Below are 14053 nucleotides of genomic sequence, written 5' to 3'. Positions count from 1 at the left end.
CCCTGCACAAGGAGCATGGAGGAGGAGCCGGAGCACTGGGGAGCTACCTGTCCCCAGTGCTCTAGAGAAAGTGGTCGAGCGGCATGCCACCCCTAATACTTTGGTGCCCTAGGCCCAGGCCTTTGGGGCCTCGCCACAAATCTGGGCCTGTATATATGAAAAAAAGCTTGGCACAGCAGAAAACTTGTGAGAAAGACTTTTATTTATAATTAGTGTGTAAGAACGAATATTTATGCCTCACTAATGGGCCTTCCTCAGGGTTGACACATTGGGCCAAAACGTTGGTTCTTATGCACTAATTGTTCTTCTAGTCCTGTGCAAAAAAAAAGTTTATTCCTTTTTTTCCCGCCATTTCCATTTTTGTTTTAATTCTGTGCCTGTTTCTGTGTATTGTTTGTACTAGCACCTAGCATGTTCTGTTGCTGCACACGGTGTGTAGTCTTTGGACAGACTATAATCTATCCCATAGCAGAGAATGCGTGGCTGTGCACATGTCGGAAGATCCTCTGCCCAATGGGCCAAGGTGACCAGAGGCTTACCTATTGTGTGCTGGGCCCCCCTACAAAAAAATCTTTGGAGGGGCCTGGTGCACAACTACTTGGACCTTCCTCCACCTGCCAGCTGACTTGTCCAGCCCTATCCCCCTGCTCCCCGGCCATGTGCATAAGTTAGGTAAGCAAGTGGCTGGGGAGAGGGTGATTTCTTAAAGCCATAGAATAATTACCTCTTTCCCCTGGGCCCCCAGCGACCATGGTCTGCGTCCTCTATATTTACGCCACTGAAGGTCTGGGACGTCATCAGGGGGGGCAGGGGGACAAGTGTCCCAGGCTTGGGGCTGAAGGGGGGCTCGGCAGTGAAGCACTTTTCGAAGAGCCGAGCCCATCTTGACTCGGGCCGCTCTGCAGCCGTGCCTCTGCTTGCGAAGTCCCGAATAGGCAGAATGCGGAAGTGCCGAACATACAAAGTCCTAAGCGGCGGAAAGACCCGAAGTCACAAAAGGAGCCAACACTGAAGTCCTGAAGCGGCGAAAAGACCCAAAGTCACGAAAACAGCTATAATTGAAGTCCTGAAGCCACGAGTTCAATTCTACTGACACCAATGTGGGTTTTTTTTAAAATCCCCTGGCCACCAATGTTTTATTTTAATAATCTATAGGCCCTTGCCACCAATTTTTTTAAAAAAGATTTTATGGGGCCCTAATTTTTTTAACTTTTAAGGGGGGCCCTGGCGCCAAGACTTTTATTTATAATTAGTGTGTATAATTTTAAGGGGGGGCCCTGGCGCCAATGTTTTTTTAAAAAAAAACCTTTTATGGGGGGGCCCCTGGCACCAATGGTTTTTTTTTTTACCTTATAAGGGGGCCCTGACCATCCATATGTGTGGGGGGTTACTTTTTTAGCGCTGTTGTCTGTGTGGTCTTTTAATTGTGGTGTGGAGTGGGTGGGATCAGGGGTGGGGCTTGGGTGCCAAGGTGGGCGGGGACCAGGGGGCAGCGAAAATTTTGTTGTACGGGGCAACATGATTTCTAATGGCGGCCCTGCTGAAGGTGACCAATGGACTAATAATTTCCCTCCCTGGGTGGAAGGCTCCTGCTACCTTAGTAGTATTCCCTGATTACAGCACAAGAGAAAATAGTTTTTTAAAAAAAAATTCCAGAGGGAATAGCTGCACAAGGCTGGTGAATTCTAGTGTACCAGAGATATATATGCATGGGATGAAGATAATGGGCTAACCAGAAACCTTCACCTGTTAGAACTAGGTTCCAATCATTATTAAGAAGGGGCCAATCCGATGTCTCCTATGTGGAATATTACATGCCATGTTACTAACATGAGGTGCCTGTGCCCCACACCTTCCTTTAAAACTTCCCCATCTGTCATTGCGATATAATCTTTGTTATAAGCGATTTGTGGTGCCGAAAGTGAAATAATAGTGTTGCATAACTGTGAGTAGATTATAACAATGGGATTAGAGCGCAGAAGTGGCAATGTATAATCTATGTGACAGTTTGGGTTTGTAAGGGGTGGGGCTAGAAGGAGGAGGAACCATTTCAGCACATTGACAGGAGGGGCTGGAGACCGATAGTAAGCAGAGACTAGCAGGTGTATCGGAGCGGCTACAAATGGATTAGCACTACTGCAGCCCAGAGAGTCGGGGAATTGCTTAGACACACTTAAACTAAGCGGAAGTAGCAAGCGCTAAACACTAACGCTAACATGGAGTCCGCAGCGCTGAAGGGAAACAGGAAAATGTGACAGTGAGGAGGGAAGGGGAGGGGGAAGGAAAGAGGAAGGAAGGGGAGGGAAGAGGAGCTTGTGGCAGGCTGCTGTCACTTCCAGTGCAGCACAGGCAGGAGACAGGGATACTCACACAGAGCCGAGGAGCCAGGCTGGATACATTTGTACCGACACCCGGGCAGGGGGGCACTTGTTTGCCCCTCCCCGCTGAGGGCAGAAGCGCTGCCGTTACCAATAGCTGGAGGTGTCTGTGAGCCTTAAAACAACCACCGGCGGATTTATTCCTTTGGCTTCCTAACACCACCCACAGTGAATGTCCACTTCTGTGGCCCACCATTGCTTTTCGAACCGGGTGACTGCGAGCGCTGTCCTCGATTGGGCACCGCGATAAAAACCATCGGTTCCCGATCCTTATCACCCTCCTGCCTCTGATCTGCTCCTCCTCCCCCAAACTGATCACCTGCAGCGCCCCCCCCCCCTCCCTGTCATATTCGCACCCGCCCTCCCTCTCCAGCCTCTGGGGCCAGGACCCTACCACCGTGTGTGTGCGGGGTGCCCATCAGGAAAAGCCAAGGGAGGAGAGGCAAAGGAAAGGTGGGGGGTGAGAGGAGAGAGGGATCTGGAGGAGGAGGAGGTGGCGGTGGTGGAAGAAGAGGCAGAGAAGGGAAGCGGTGACCATGAAGAAATTTAACCCCATCAGGAAGGTGCTGGACGGCCTGACAGCCGTTTCCTCCTCTTCATCTTCTTCTTCTTCGTGCCAGCCCGGGAACAGGGAGCTAGAGATTACGGAGATCCTCCATTCCGAGCACTTCCAGCTGTGCAAGGTGAATTGAGTACTATTTAATATTAGCATTGTCATCATCTTCTGCAATAATAAGCCCTGCCCCCTACATAGCCATCTGCATGCAAGCACCCATAACACACAGCCACATTATTCATATATATGCTATAGAAATGTGTGTATATTCAGCACACACACACACCATCCACTTAAAGCTGATGCATTGTGTTCTAACATACAGCCATGTCCCTATACAGATCCTCCAAGCCCAGGCCATCGTATGAACGTGCACGCACACTAGTGTCAATAAATACATGTTTGCTGTACTTCTGTATCTACTCCAGCTGCATACACTTGGCTAAACACACGTCATATATGTACCCAACATACATTGCCGTCATCGTGTGCCTTGTGTATTAAAAGAGTATATCATTCACTTCATGTTTTTCAGCCAATTTTACAGATACTGTATAATCACTGGAAAAAAATATATTCTGAGTTTATGTGATCTCTAATGTTTGCTTATTCACACGCACATTTCTTTTGTACCAACAGTTTGATTCCATTTACCATCTTGTCCTCATGTGCCTTGAAGGGCATCTGGGAAAGCTCTGCACCATTTATAATTCTTTTTGGGTTGTGTTTGCAGTGATGCAGACCCCCCCCATGTCATTTTATACCACCTTCCATCCCCCTCTTGTCCATTTCCCCATTCTATTGCAAAAAAATCAGCTGTGGTCAGTCATTCTTCCTTCAACCACCCTATCTTATGACATCCTTCATTAAAAGGCCCTTGTGCAACAAAGCGTTAACTCTATTTCTCAGCGTGGGCCGCAGTTATACAATTTGATAGTATCCAATGTGGTAGGTAGCTTTCACACAGACAGGCTATTAACATGAATGCATTTACAATATAGTTCTGATAAAATATTCCTCAGTTACCCTGTCACTGCAATTTCTTTCATTTGTTATAGTAAATACATGTTTGTTTGTGATGGGAGATGTAAATACAGCATATCTAATACAAGAAGAATCTCTTGGCCGCCTTCACTAAAGGGTTACGTGTGAAGATGTGACAGCTGATGGTAAATGATTTTAAGTCCCAAGACAGTAAATTGTCCATTGTATCTGTTCCACCAGCTGCCCACATTAGTGCTAAACCAGTCTAATAGTTAATTGTCTCCTTTTGGCTCAATTGTAAACATAAACATTCTGTATCTTTTGGGCAAAGGATATTTCTGCATGTGTCTGCAAAGTATTTCCAAGAGCGCCCCAGGAAAGTTTTTAATATATTAAATATTATGTTTTGAGCAGAATTTTCAGTTGAGGCTTCTTTTTTCATAACTAAAATTGAGATTAGCTCAAGTCTCTTTCTTGTACCAAATAAAGGGCCTGAAATCATGTATGCATTTGATTTCTGCAGGCTCAGAATTAAATTGGGCTAATATGTGGACTTTCTCAAATATACATACTAGGGTTCTTTACAATGAGACCCTGCAGCTCTCATTGAACTAAAATTCCCAGAACCCTCTGGGTTGTAGTTCAACAATAATTAAAGCAATGCAGGTTGCTTGTTTAATATTTCTAATAATCGTTACACAGTATATCTGTTTTGTAATATTTGCAACTTTTCTTTACTCTAATGGCCTTTAGTGCATGTTAATGCAGGATATCTATCGCCTACCCTAAAAGTGTCCTTGGCTCTCAAATATACATTGGCCCTTAGCCTATAGAAAAATGTCTTCAGGTTTTTTTTACTAACTGTAGTGTTTTAGTCACCAGTGTATAGTAGAGACATTTGCTTTCGTTATTCTAATTGCTGTAGACCAATACAATCTCTCTACTGATTGATTGGTAAGGGTCATTGGACTGGTGAGACTCTGTGCTGCTGCTCCATATCCCCTTGTGTAATTACATAATTAAACTTTATATTTTAACACTTTTTTTTAGTGTTAACCCATTTTTTTTTCTATTAACCAACATTCAGATATGTTTGCACAGCTTATTGTTTGGCTGCATGCGCTGTTTCTGCATTTGTGCCAAGCATTATGCTTTATTAAATATATATAGTGAATAAAGTATCCCCTCTTGTAAAATATAAGGATATTACAAGTTACCGAGGAGTTCCATGATCATATAAAAGCAGAAGGCCGAGTGTTTTTATAAGGTCATGGAACTCCGAGGTGACTTCTAATATCCTCATATTTTGCAACAGGGGGTACTTTATTTATTATAATACACAAGTTTCAGTTAGTCATGTGACAGAAATTACATCACTGAGCTCCGATTATAACTAATGACATTACTAAGCACCGTTTATAAGGACATCATTTACAGGATATTGTGTATTATAAAGAGCTCCTCCATACACTTGGCTCTCAGGTCCACGAACAGCAGTGAAGGGCCCCAGCAGAAGTCCCAGTGAACTTGCCATGATGAAAACACTAATAAGCTCAACTGTCTTCAAAGGTTTTTCATTCCATTTGTTATGCAACGTTTTGGGTTTGGTGCCACCATCCCTTCCTCAGGCTAGTGATAAGCATAACAATGATGCATTTTTAAGAGCTGGTAATCTCTGTATAATAAATGAGTACATCCCTTTTAAACAGAATTAAGAAGATTGATGTTTTTTGTTCAGAATAACTAAATATGCAAATTTTTATTATGAGTAGTAGCCCTTTCAAGATTATGCTGTGATTTGTAGATTTGCTAAGAACCGGAAAGTTCCCCTCAAGACTAAAAATCAGATTTTACCTGTAGTTCAAATATTGTTCCTGTTATGAAAAGTTGACTTCAGGGCTATTTGTGTCATCCATTGTTATTTCTACAAAACTATTTTGTTTCAAATGTGCCTGTTTCCCTACTATTTACTATACAATGTTTCAGTTGTCCCTCAGGGTTTATTCACTTGTAAGTGTTTGCCTCTGACAAGTGTATGAATACCATAATAGTCTATGGCTAGTTTGAAGCAAGCTTTCCAGCATTCTTTCAAATTCTCAGTCGTGATTGGCGAATCTGTCCCGTTTCGGGAAACAGCAAAAAATTTGTGAAATGCATTGAAGTCAATGGGCATTAAATTAATTTTTGATGTGCAAAATTCTAAATTTTGTTAGCACCAGGATCAATGTTTGTATAACGTGAATCTATGGGAAATTATTGCTCAGGAGTAGTGATGAGGGAAATTTTCAAGTTTTCAAGTTTCACCACGAAAACGACACCCATAGACTCGAATTTGCGAAAAAAATTGCAGCGTGTCTAAGAAATGTTGTCGCTTACAGACTTCAATGCAGTTTGGTGAATTTTCGACGTTTTATGAATTTTCAGTGAACTGAAACAGGTCCGATTCACCCATCACTACTCAGAAGAGAACATTTTACAAATAACAGATAATTGTGAGAAACATAATTAATTTAGTCCATGGACACTTTTGTTTGGTTTATACGACCCAATCATTTTAAAAAATCTGTTGTATAAATATATGATGGTTCTTTTCTAGAGAAAAATGTTATACTTCATTGTTTTGTGATGAGAAGGCATGTGATTTCCCTTCCCGCCCCTAATTTGCATATGCAGATTTGGTTTGGCCAGGCACAAGGGTTCGGCTGAATCTGAATCCCGCTGAAAAAGGCGAATTGCATATTCAGTGCATCCCTACACTCAACAGCCATGGGCTCCTATAAGCAGCTGAATCAGTGTTTAAAGACAAGATAACTGACAATGCAGGGGAAGGCTATAATAGGATATCAAACTACAATTTCTCCTATTAAAGGGGTGGTTCACCTTTCAGTTAACTTTGAGTATGATCTAGAGAGTGATATTCTGTGACAATTTGCAAGTGGTTTTATTCAGCAGCTCTTTAATTTGCATTTTAAGCAATCTGGTAGCTAGGGTCCCAATTAGCAACCATGCATTGATTTTGAATAAAAGACTGGAATATGTATAGGAGAGGCCTGAATAGAAACATGAGTAACAATAACAATTAAAGTGTAGCCTTACAGAGCATTTGTTTTTTAGAAGTGGTCAGCGACACCCATTTGAAAGCTGCAAAGAGTCAGAAGACAAAGGCAAATAACTATGAAACTATAAGAAATAAATAATGAAAACCAACTGAAAAGTTGCTTAGAATTGGCCTTTCTATAACATAGTAAAAGTTACTTAAAGGTGAACCACCCCTTTAAAGGAGTGGTTCACTTTAAGATAACTTTTAGTATGTAATAGAATGGTTTATTCTTAGCAACCTTTCCATTGGCCTTTGTTTTTTCTTTTTTTATAGTTTTTGAATTATTTGCCTTTATCTTCTCATTGTTTCCAGCTTTCAAATATGGGTCACTGACCCCATCTAAAAAAAACTGCTCTATAAGGCTACAAATTTATCGTTATTCATGTCAATTTGGACCCTGGCAACTGAATTGCTAAAATTACAAAATGGAGATCTGCTGAATAAAAAGCTATATAACTCAAAAACAACAAATAATAAAAAATGAAAACCCATTGAAAATTGTCTCAGAATATCACTCTATAGATCATACTAAAAGTTAATTTAAAGGTGAACAACCCCTTTTAAATGTCATTAAGGAAATAAAATGAAGGCGAACCTTTGAAGTCAAGACAAGATCTGTAATGGAACTGCTCATAGACTGTCAGTGCATGCAAAGCCCCAAGTTTAACCAACATAGGAGTACTGGTGCAATCCACTGTCCAGGTTTGCTAGCACAAATATATTCTGCAGGCAAGAATCATAAGAAGGAAATCTTACCTGTGACCTCATTAGATAAGCTAAAGGCATGTGAAGCACGTGCTGTGATTTTATGTTTTTTAAAAACAACTCTTTGAGTGCTATTACCAAAGGTGCATTCGGAGTGAAAAAATTACAACTGTTAAAAATTATGATACATCCTTTATGCTTTGGGGTATTGTAGCAGCCAGCAGTATAGGAAATATTTTGTGTTGAGGGGGGTTACAATGGATTGATTTTTAAGTATCAGTAAATACTGGAAGCTAATGTCTTGACTCAGCGAAGAAGCGGACTAGTGGTTGGATATTACTACAAGGATATAGCTCAAACATTTAAAACCAGCGATGAACTATATTAAGAACAAAGGATTTAGGGGCCAATTCAACAACCTATTGACAACCCATGACTACCATTGTCATGTGGTGGAAAACAGCAGTGGGCAGAATGCCTCTGTCTGCCTTTTACTACTCCCAGTGGTTGTAATTGCAAAGGGCCCTGGTTAATGAACACTGAACAGTAACAGGCTGACCTCTTTCTGCACCAAAATGATCTGCTTGAGCATTTTTTTTAGTAATGTTAACAACGGCAGACAAAAATTAATATGGCAGTACAGATATAGAATCCAGAATATCTGGACCTGGGGTTTTCCAGATAACGGGGTCCTTCCTTAATTTGGATCTCCATATCTTAAATGGCCATATCTTAAAGTTATTTCAACATGAATTAAACCCAATAGGATTATTCTGCCTCCAATAAGGATTAATTATATCTTAGCTGGGATCAAGTACAAGCTCCCGTTTTATTCAGAGAAAAATGAAATATCTTTTTAAAATTTGGAATTATTTTTATTAAAATGTAGTCTATGAGAGACGACCTTCCAGTAATTCTGAGCTTTCCGGATAACCGATGCCATACCTGTATTGTGTTATGCTGTGGTGCTTCTAAAGTGTTGTCAGAAACAATTGAGGGTTGTGTCTTTGTGTCCTGTGTCCAATTACGTATGCCTAACGATTTAATGACACGCATAACAACCCAATGTAGATGCTTTGAAGTGCTGCAAACTTAGCCTAATGATCACAGTAACAGAGTTAATAAAGATCATTATATAATTTATCCAGTACATTGTATAATTATAGGGACATTATAGTGACCATTTAAATATCTGAACCAGTGATGGAAACATATTGTGAAGATTCTTTACAGTATTAAACCCAGTTCAATTAAATAGGCTCCTGGAGTATTTGGGAGAATTGTATTGAGGACTATCTTTGATAAATATATCTATAAGTAAATTATTACTTCTGTGTATAAACTTTCCTTTGGGAAGGGAACATACATGGGCAAAGGTACTGCCGACTAAGTCTGGAGGGGCCGAATTGGCATCTTAAATCTGCCCGTGTATGATTATTTTAATAGATTAAGGTGTATAATGCAGTAACATGCACAATGTTTGCTCCAGGTCTTATCACCAGTAGCAGCCAAGGGAATGTGTTATAAGACCTGAAGCAGATTTTTTGCATGTTACTGTATGATACCCATGAATCTCTTAAACTGGACATACACAGGGTAGATTTAAAGTTCCAATCAGCATGCTTGCCGGCAGTAAAAGCCACCTGCTGATTCATAACTATGGGTATCAAAAGTTGAAACACGCTTTGCAACTGTTATTGCATTATCCCCTTAGTTATATTTATAAAAATATCTATTCACCTCATTTAGCCACTGAATAGAGATGGACAGACATCTTCCCTTGCAGACAGCACGCCACTTGCTACTTACTGATACCTGAGGCTTTATTTATTGTACATCTTATAGTGGTTACATATGACAAATATTTTAGACTTTAGTTCTCATTTGACTCCTTTTTAACTTCCTGTGTAAGAACTAAATTCATTGTATTCTACATAGCTAATCTGTTATGTAAGTGTGGACCCTACATCACAAATTCAGCATAAATTGCTGCCACATGTCTAAACAGCACCTTATTTATATTATCTGCAGAAGCTCAACCTCTCACATTTTATGCCGATGGAGTGTGAACTTATATTATATTCAGAGACATACAAACCCTTGAATTATTTAGGTTTACCGTCCTTAAATTACAAAAATGTAGTTACTAGGGATGCACTGAATCCAGGGTTCAATTCGGGCTTTTTCAGCAGGATTTGGATGAATCCAAGTGCCTGGCCGAAACCGAATCCAAATCCAAAAAATCATGTTATTTTTCATCAAATAAACAAGGAAGCCAAACATTTTTTAATGCACAGCTTTCTTCCCCCCGTTTTCCAAATTTACATATGAAAATTAGGGTTCTGATTCAGTTCGGTATTCGCCCAAATCTTTCATGAAGGGTTAAGCCGAATCCTTAAATAGTGGATTCAGTGCTTCCCCTAGTAGATACTTTGGGTATAGTAGACAGAACAACTTGTGTCAGGGTTGCCCCCAAGATGTTTTTCCTTTATTCTGATATGAATTACAAAAAAATCAGACCCCATTTCTTTATGTCTGTGAAGTTTTTCTTTCATTTGGGTCATAATAAACAGTAAGCTTAATATTAGTGCAATTTTAGTGCAATGTGCAATTTCTGACACCATTGCCATGTGTTTTTATCCAGAATGTAGTGCTTCTTCCCATAATGCCTGTGTATTTTTTTAAAGATTACTCAGTATTTCCAGTTACTTTAGACTTATCGCTACTAAATAAACTAGAATTTCAGCAGTAACCATTTAAGGATATCGATAGCAAGCAAAGTGAAAATATAATGTATTATAGAGTAATACTGTATATAAGAAAACCACGACTCGCTTGTAAGGTTTAAGTGTGTTGCAAAGAATAATAACTTTGTAATAACAAAAAGCAAAAATGAAACAAATTGTTTGCACATTCATTTATTAGCATTAGGAAACATGGACACATTTTAAAACTGTGACCACAATATTCCAAAGTAATAGCACCAGGCTGCTCCAGGAACTTGGCAGCTTCTGTCTTTAATGGAGTTTATTCCTCAGAGCAGGACTTATCTGTACCTGCAATGAAGAGCTTGTGTTTATGTCCGAGCAGCTACATCAGAAATATCTGCCTTTGTTTTAAGTGCAGATCATAAAATGAATACAGATGTAGATGGCTGTGTTAGTTTAAAAAATCTTGCAATGGAATGGAAGTTAAAGGAGAAGGAAAGCCACAGAGGCATCTTATTGCCAATAGATTAGCTGCAATAGTGCAAGCTAGAATGCTATATTTTTCCTGTAGAATATTTTACCATACCTGAGTAAACGGCTCTAGAAACTCTCTGTTTGTTTAGTATAGGAGCTGCAGTATTAATGTGGTGTGACATCACTTCCTGCCTGAGTCTCTCCCTGCTCTGGGCTCAGATTACAGAAGAGAAGGGAGGGGTGGGGGGAGAGGAGCAAACTGAGCATGCTCTTGCCCAGGGCACGGAGGTTTAAGCTGAAGGCAGGAAGTCTGATACAGAAGCCCATGTGTACACAATAGAAGGAAAGAAATGCAGTGTTTCTTTTGACAGGGGACTCATTACTTTGGGGGTTTACTGGTATATTTAGATGGACCTTTCTGATAAGGCTTACTTAGTTTTAACCTTTCCTTCTCCTTTAATCCTGTTTTAGGGCTAAAACAAATACCTTACCCGTTGTGCTGTTAAAAAAATTGAAAACAAAATGTGGCTGTGTGTTTTAGGAGAGTGGAACAAATGAAGATCTGTAGAAGAATATTAATACGTTCTAGTGGAAGATGCACAGGTTTCTATGCTGCCTTGTAATGTAAATCTCTATAATTTACTAACCAGCTTTGTACTAGGAATTTTATATTGTATGTCAGTCAGTAGGCCTGTCTCTAAGGTCACTTGACTGACAGTAACCCAGAGCATGTGCTTTGAATGTTAATGGGAAGCTGCTAGGAACATACTGTGTCTTTACTGCTAAGGGACTGTGGTGTTATTTGGATGGTACATAATCCTAAAACAATATTTAAAATTAAAAATTCCCCGACGTCAAAAAAAAATTTCGCCGGCGTCGGGAAAAAACGGACGCCGGCGTAAAAAAAATGGGCACCGGCGTAAAAAACGAGATGCCAGCACCGTTTTGCAAATTTTGCGGGAAATTCGCTAATTTTCCGGCAAAACGGCACAAATTCGCCCATCACTACCCAGCAATATTGTAAACTAAAGTAAAGTAACTTCTTATAGGAGCTAGTGTATGGCCTTATATGTTTTATAGTGCTATGGCTGTAGGAACATATGCGCAAAACCCCATAGACACGGGAATTATTTTTCAAAGATGTCTGTTTCATGTATTTGGGTACAGTTTTTTAATATTAAAATAATAAAAAGATTTGTAGTTTATTGTAGTCTACAAAGAAATATATACTTTTTTCAATACTTAAGGTAGCACTTAGGTAGGTTAACTTAATGTTGGAGGTTTTATAACAGAAACAACCCTGGTAGTATGTTATGTTAAACTAAATTGTCATCCATAAATTTTGCACTGCTCATTTTTTTGGATTTATACAATTCACAAATTCATGGTATTGAATTATACAGAAAGCCCATAGTTTTAATATTTAAGGCATTTTGTCTTTGTACCCAAGAACATGAGTGAGAGAATATAGTGTAAAATGCAAGTTTTAATTGATATATTCATAAAATACCTATGATTTGCAGTGGTTTGGTGGAAAGCCATATTTAGCCATTTTAAATATTTTGATCAGTTGCAAAAATATATTGTTTTTTTGGGGGGGGGGTAATAAAACTGTTACATATGCATTTGGATGGGCCTGGGTGTCTTTCATGAACATTGTATGCACTCTTCCCATTTTGGGCTTTGTAGACACCACATAAAATGCTTGATATCCGTTTATTCAGAAGTTCCTTAGCTTATATTTTGGAACTACATCTTTGTAAGCAAGAACATTTAGAATAATAGAACTGTAATTATGACTTTTGTGGTATGTGGAACTTCGTAAAATAGAAAAAAACATGTTTGGAAAAAAGTTGGTGAAAAATGTTGCAGTGTTTTTAATCAAGTGGGCTATATGTGTATATTTAAACATTGATAGTTACTACTTGGTAAAACTTTACTGGAGCTTCCATTTAACACAGGAAAGTACTCAATTTAAAAGAAATCTGACCTTTGAACTATACATACACAACATTTTGAGTTCAAATAAGCAGCATTGCACACACATATATATATATATATATATATATATATATATATATATATATATATATATATATATATATATATATATATATATATATATATATATATATATATATTTCAGATACATGGGCTTCAGCTTAACCTGAAACTTTTATGAAGGATTAGTCTAAATCAAAACCGTATTTTGTATATGCAGATTAGGATAGAAATGGAGAAAAATGGCCGTGCACTTTTTCCTTGTTCTTGTGACACTGAGCCAACATACTTTTTTGCCATATTTCTCTTCTGGTGTGCAAATGCTAAGTAAGAGTACTGCCTGTACACATTTTATTTTATCCATTGCCAAATTATGTTTTTGTCCTTTAAATGGCAGTTTCACTTTAAGTATATTTTTGTATCAATGTAAATATATATATGTCTTCATTTTTTTCATGCTTCTTGCTCTGTTATGAATACTGAAACATACACAAATGCTTTATACTTTGGGTCATTGCAAAATTAAATTTGCTGTATACAGTGCAAAGAATTGTATTCAGAAGGTCATGCTTAGAGGGCAAAATCACTGAAGATGCCAGTTGATGGACAGCATTAATGCAATTTCATATGGGAAAGCATTGCTTTGAATAACAATGCCCTCTCGGTTGTTCTTGTTTCCCATGCTAACTGTAACATTTTTTGAGTCTATGGATTATAACAAATTAAAAGCAATATTTAATGTTGGAAATGCTAAACATATTATAGGATTATATATATAAAAAATAAGGCCGGTGCACACGGAACACAAAATAATGCCTAGGTGCTGGAACAATCGGTCATAATATCATAAGTAGTAATGAATCCGCACTCATAGGTTTTGTGAAAAAGATGATGTTTATTCTCAACGTTTTGGCTCTTAAACGTGAGCTGTCATGAGTGAAGTGAATAGGGCTTGTGCTGAACAGCACAGAATAGGGGTTGTATTATAAAAGCATTCTGCCTATTCTTTTAGTTTAAAAAATATTTTACTATTTTTGTGTTAATAAAAGACTATTTTAAACAGAGCTCCTAATCTAAATTTAAAGAAACAAATCTTAAAGTAAGCTCATTATTAGGGTTTTTTTTTCAGTGGGCAGGTGATTAACTA

General features: G+C 38.7%; 1 protein-coding gene across 11 annotated transcripts in view; it reads left to right on the top strand.

Moving 5' to 3' along the window:
* The first annotated feature begins 1701 nt into the window (after positions 1–1701).
* The window catches only part of stxbp5.L (syntaxin binding protein 5 (tomosyn) L homeolog), a 180377-nt gene continuing 168025 nt past the window's right edge, over positions 1702–14053 (top strand). For 2 of the 11 annotated variants that reach the window (XM_018263044.2, XM_018263043.2), the window contains exon 1: positions 1702–3061. In XM_018263044.2, coding sequence (XP_018118533.1) covers positions 2915–3061 — 147 coding nt within the window. In that variant the 5' untranslated portion in view covers positions 1702–2914. The remainder of the gene's footprint in view (positions 3062–14053) is intronic. The other 9 variants (XM_018263051.2, XM_018263047.2, XM_018263045.2 and 6 more) reach the window with 8 other exon arrangements.

Source organism: Xenopus laevis, chromosome 5L (assembly GCF_017654675.1).
Source record: "Xenopus laevis strain J_2021 chromosome 5L, Xenopus_laevis_v10.1, whole genome shotgun sequence".
Lineage (NCBI taxonomy): Eukaryota > Metazoa > Chordata > Amphibia > Anura > Pipidae > Xenopus > Xenopus laevis.
This window is presented reverse-complemented; position numbering and strand designations above follow the sequence as displayed.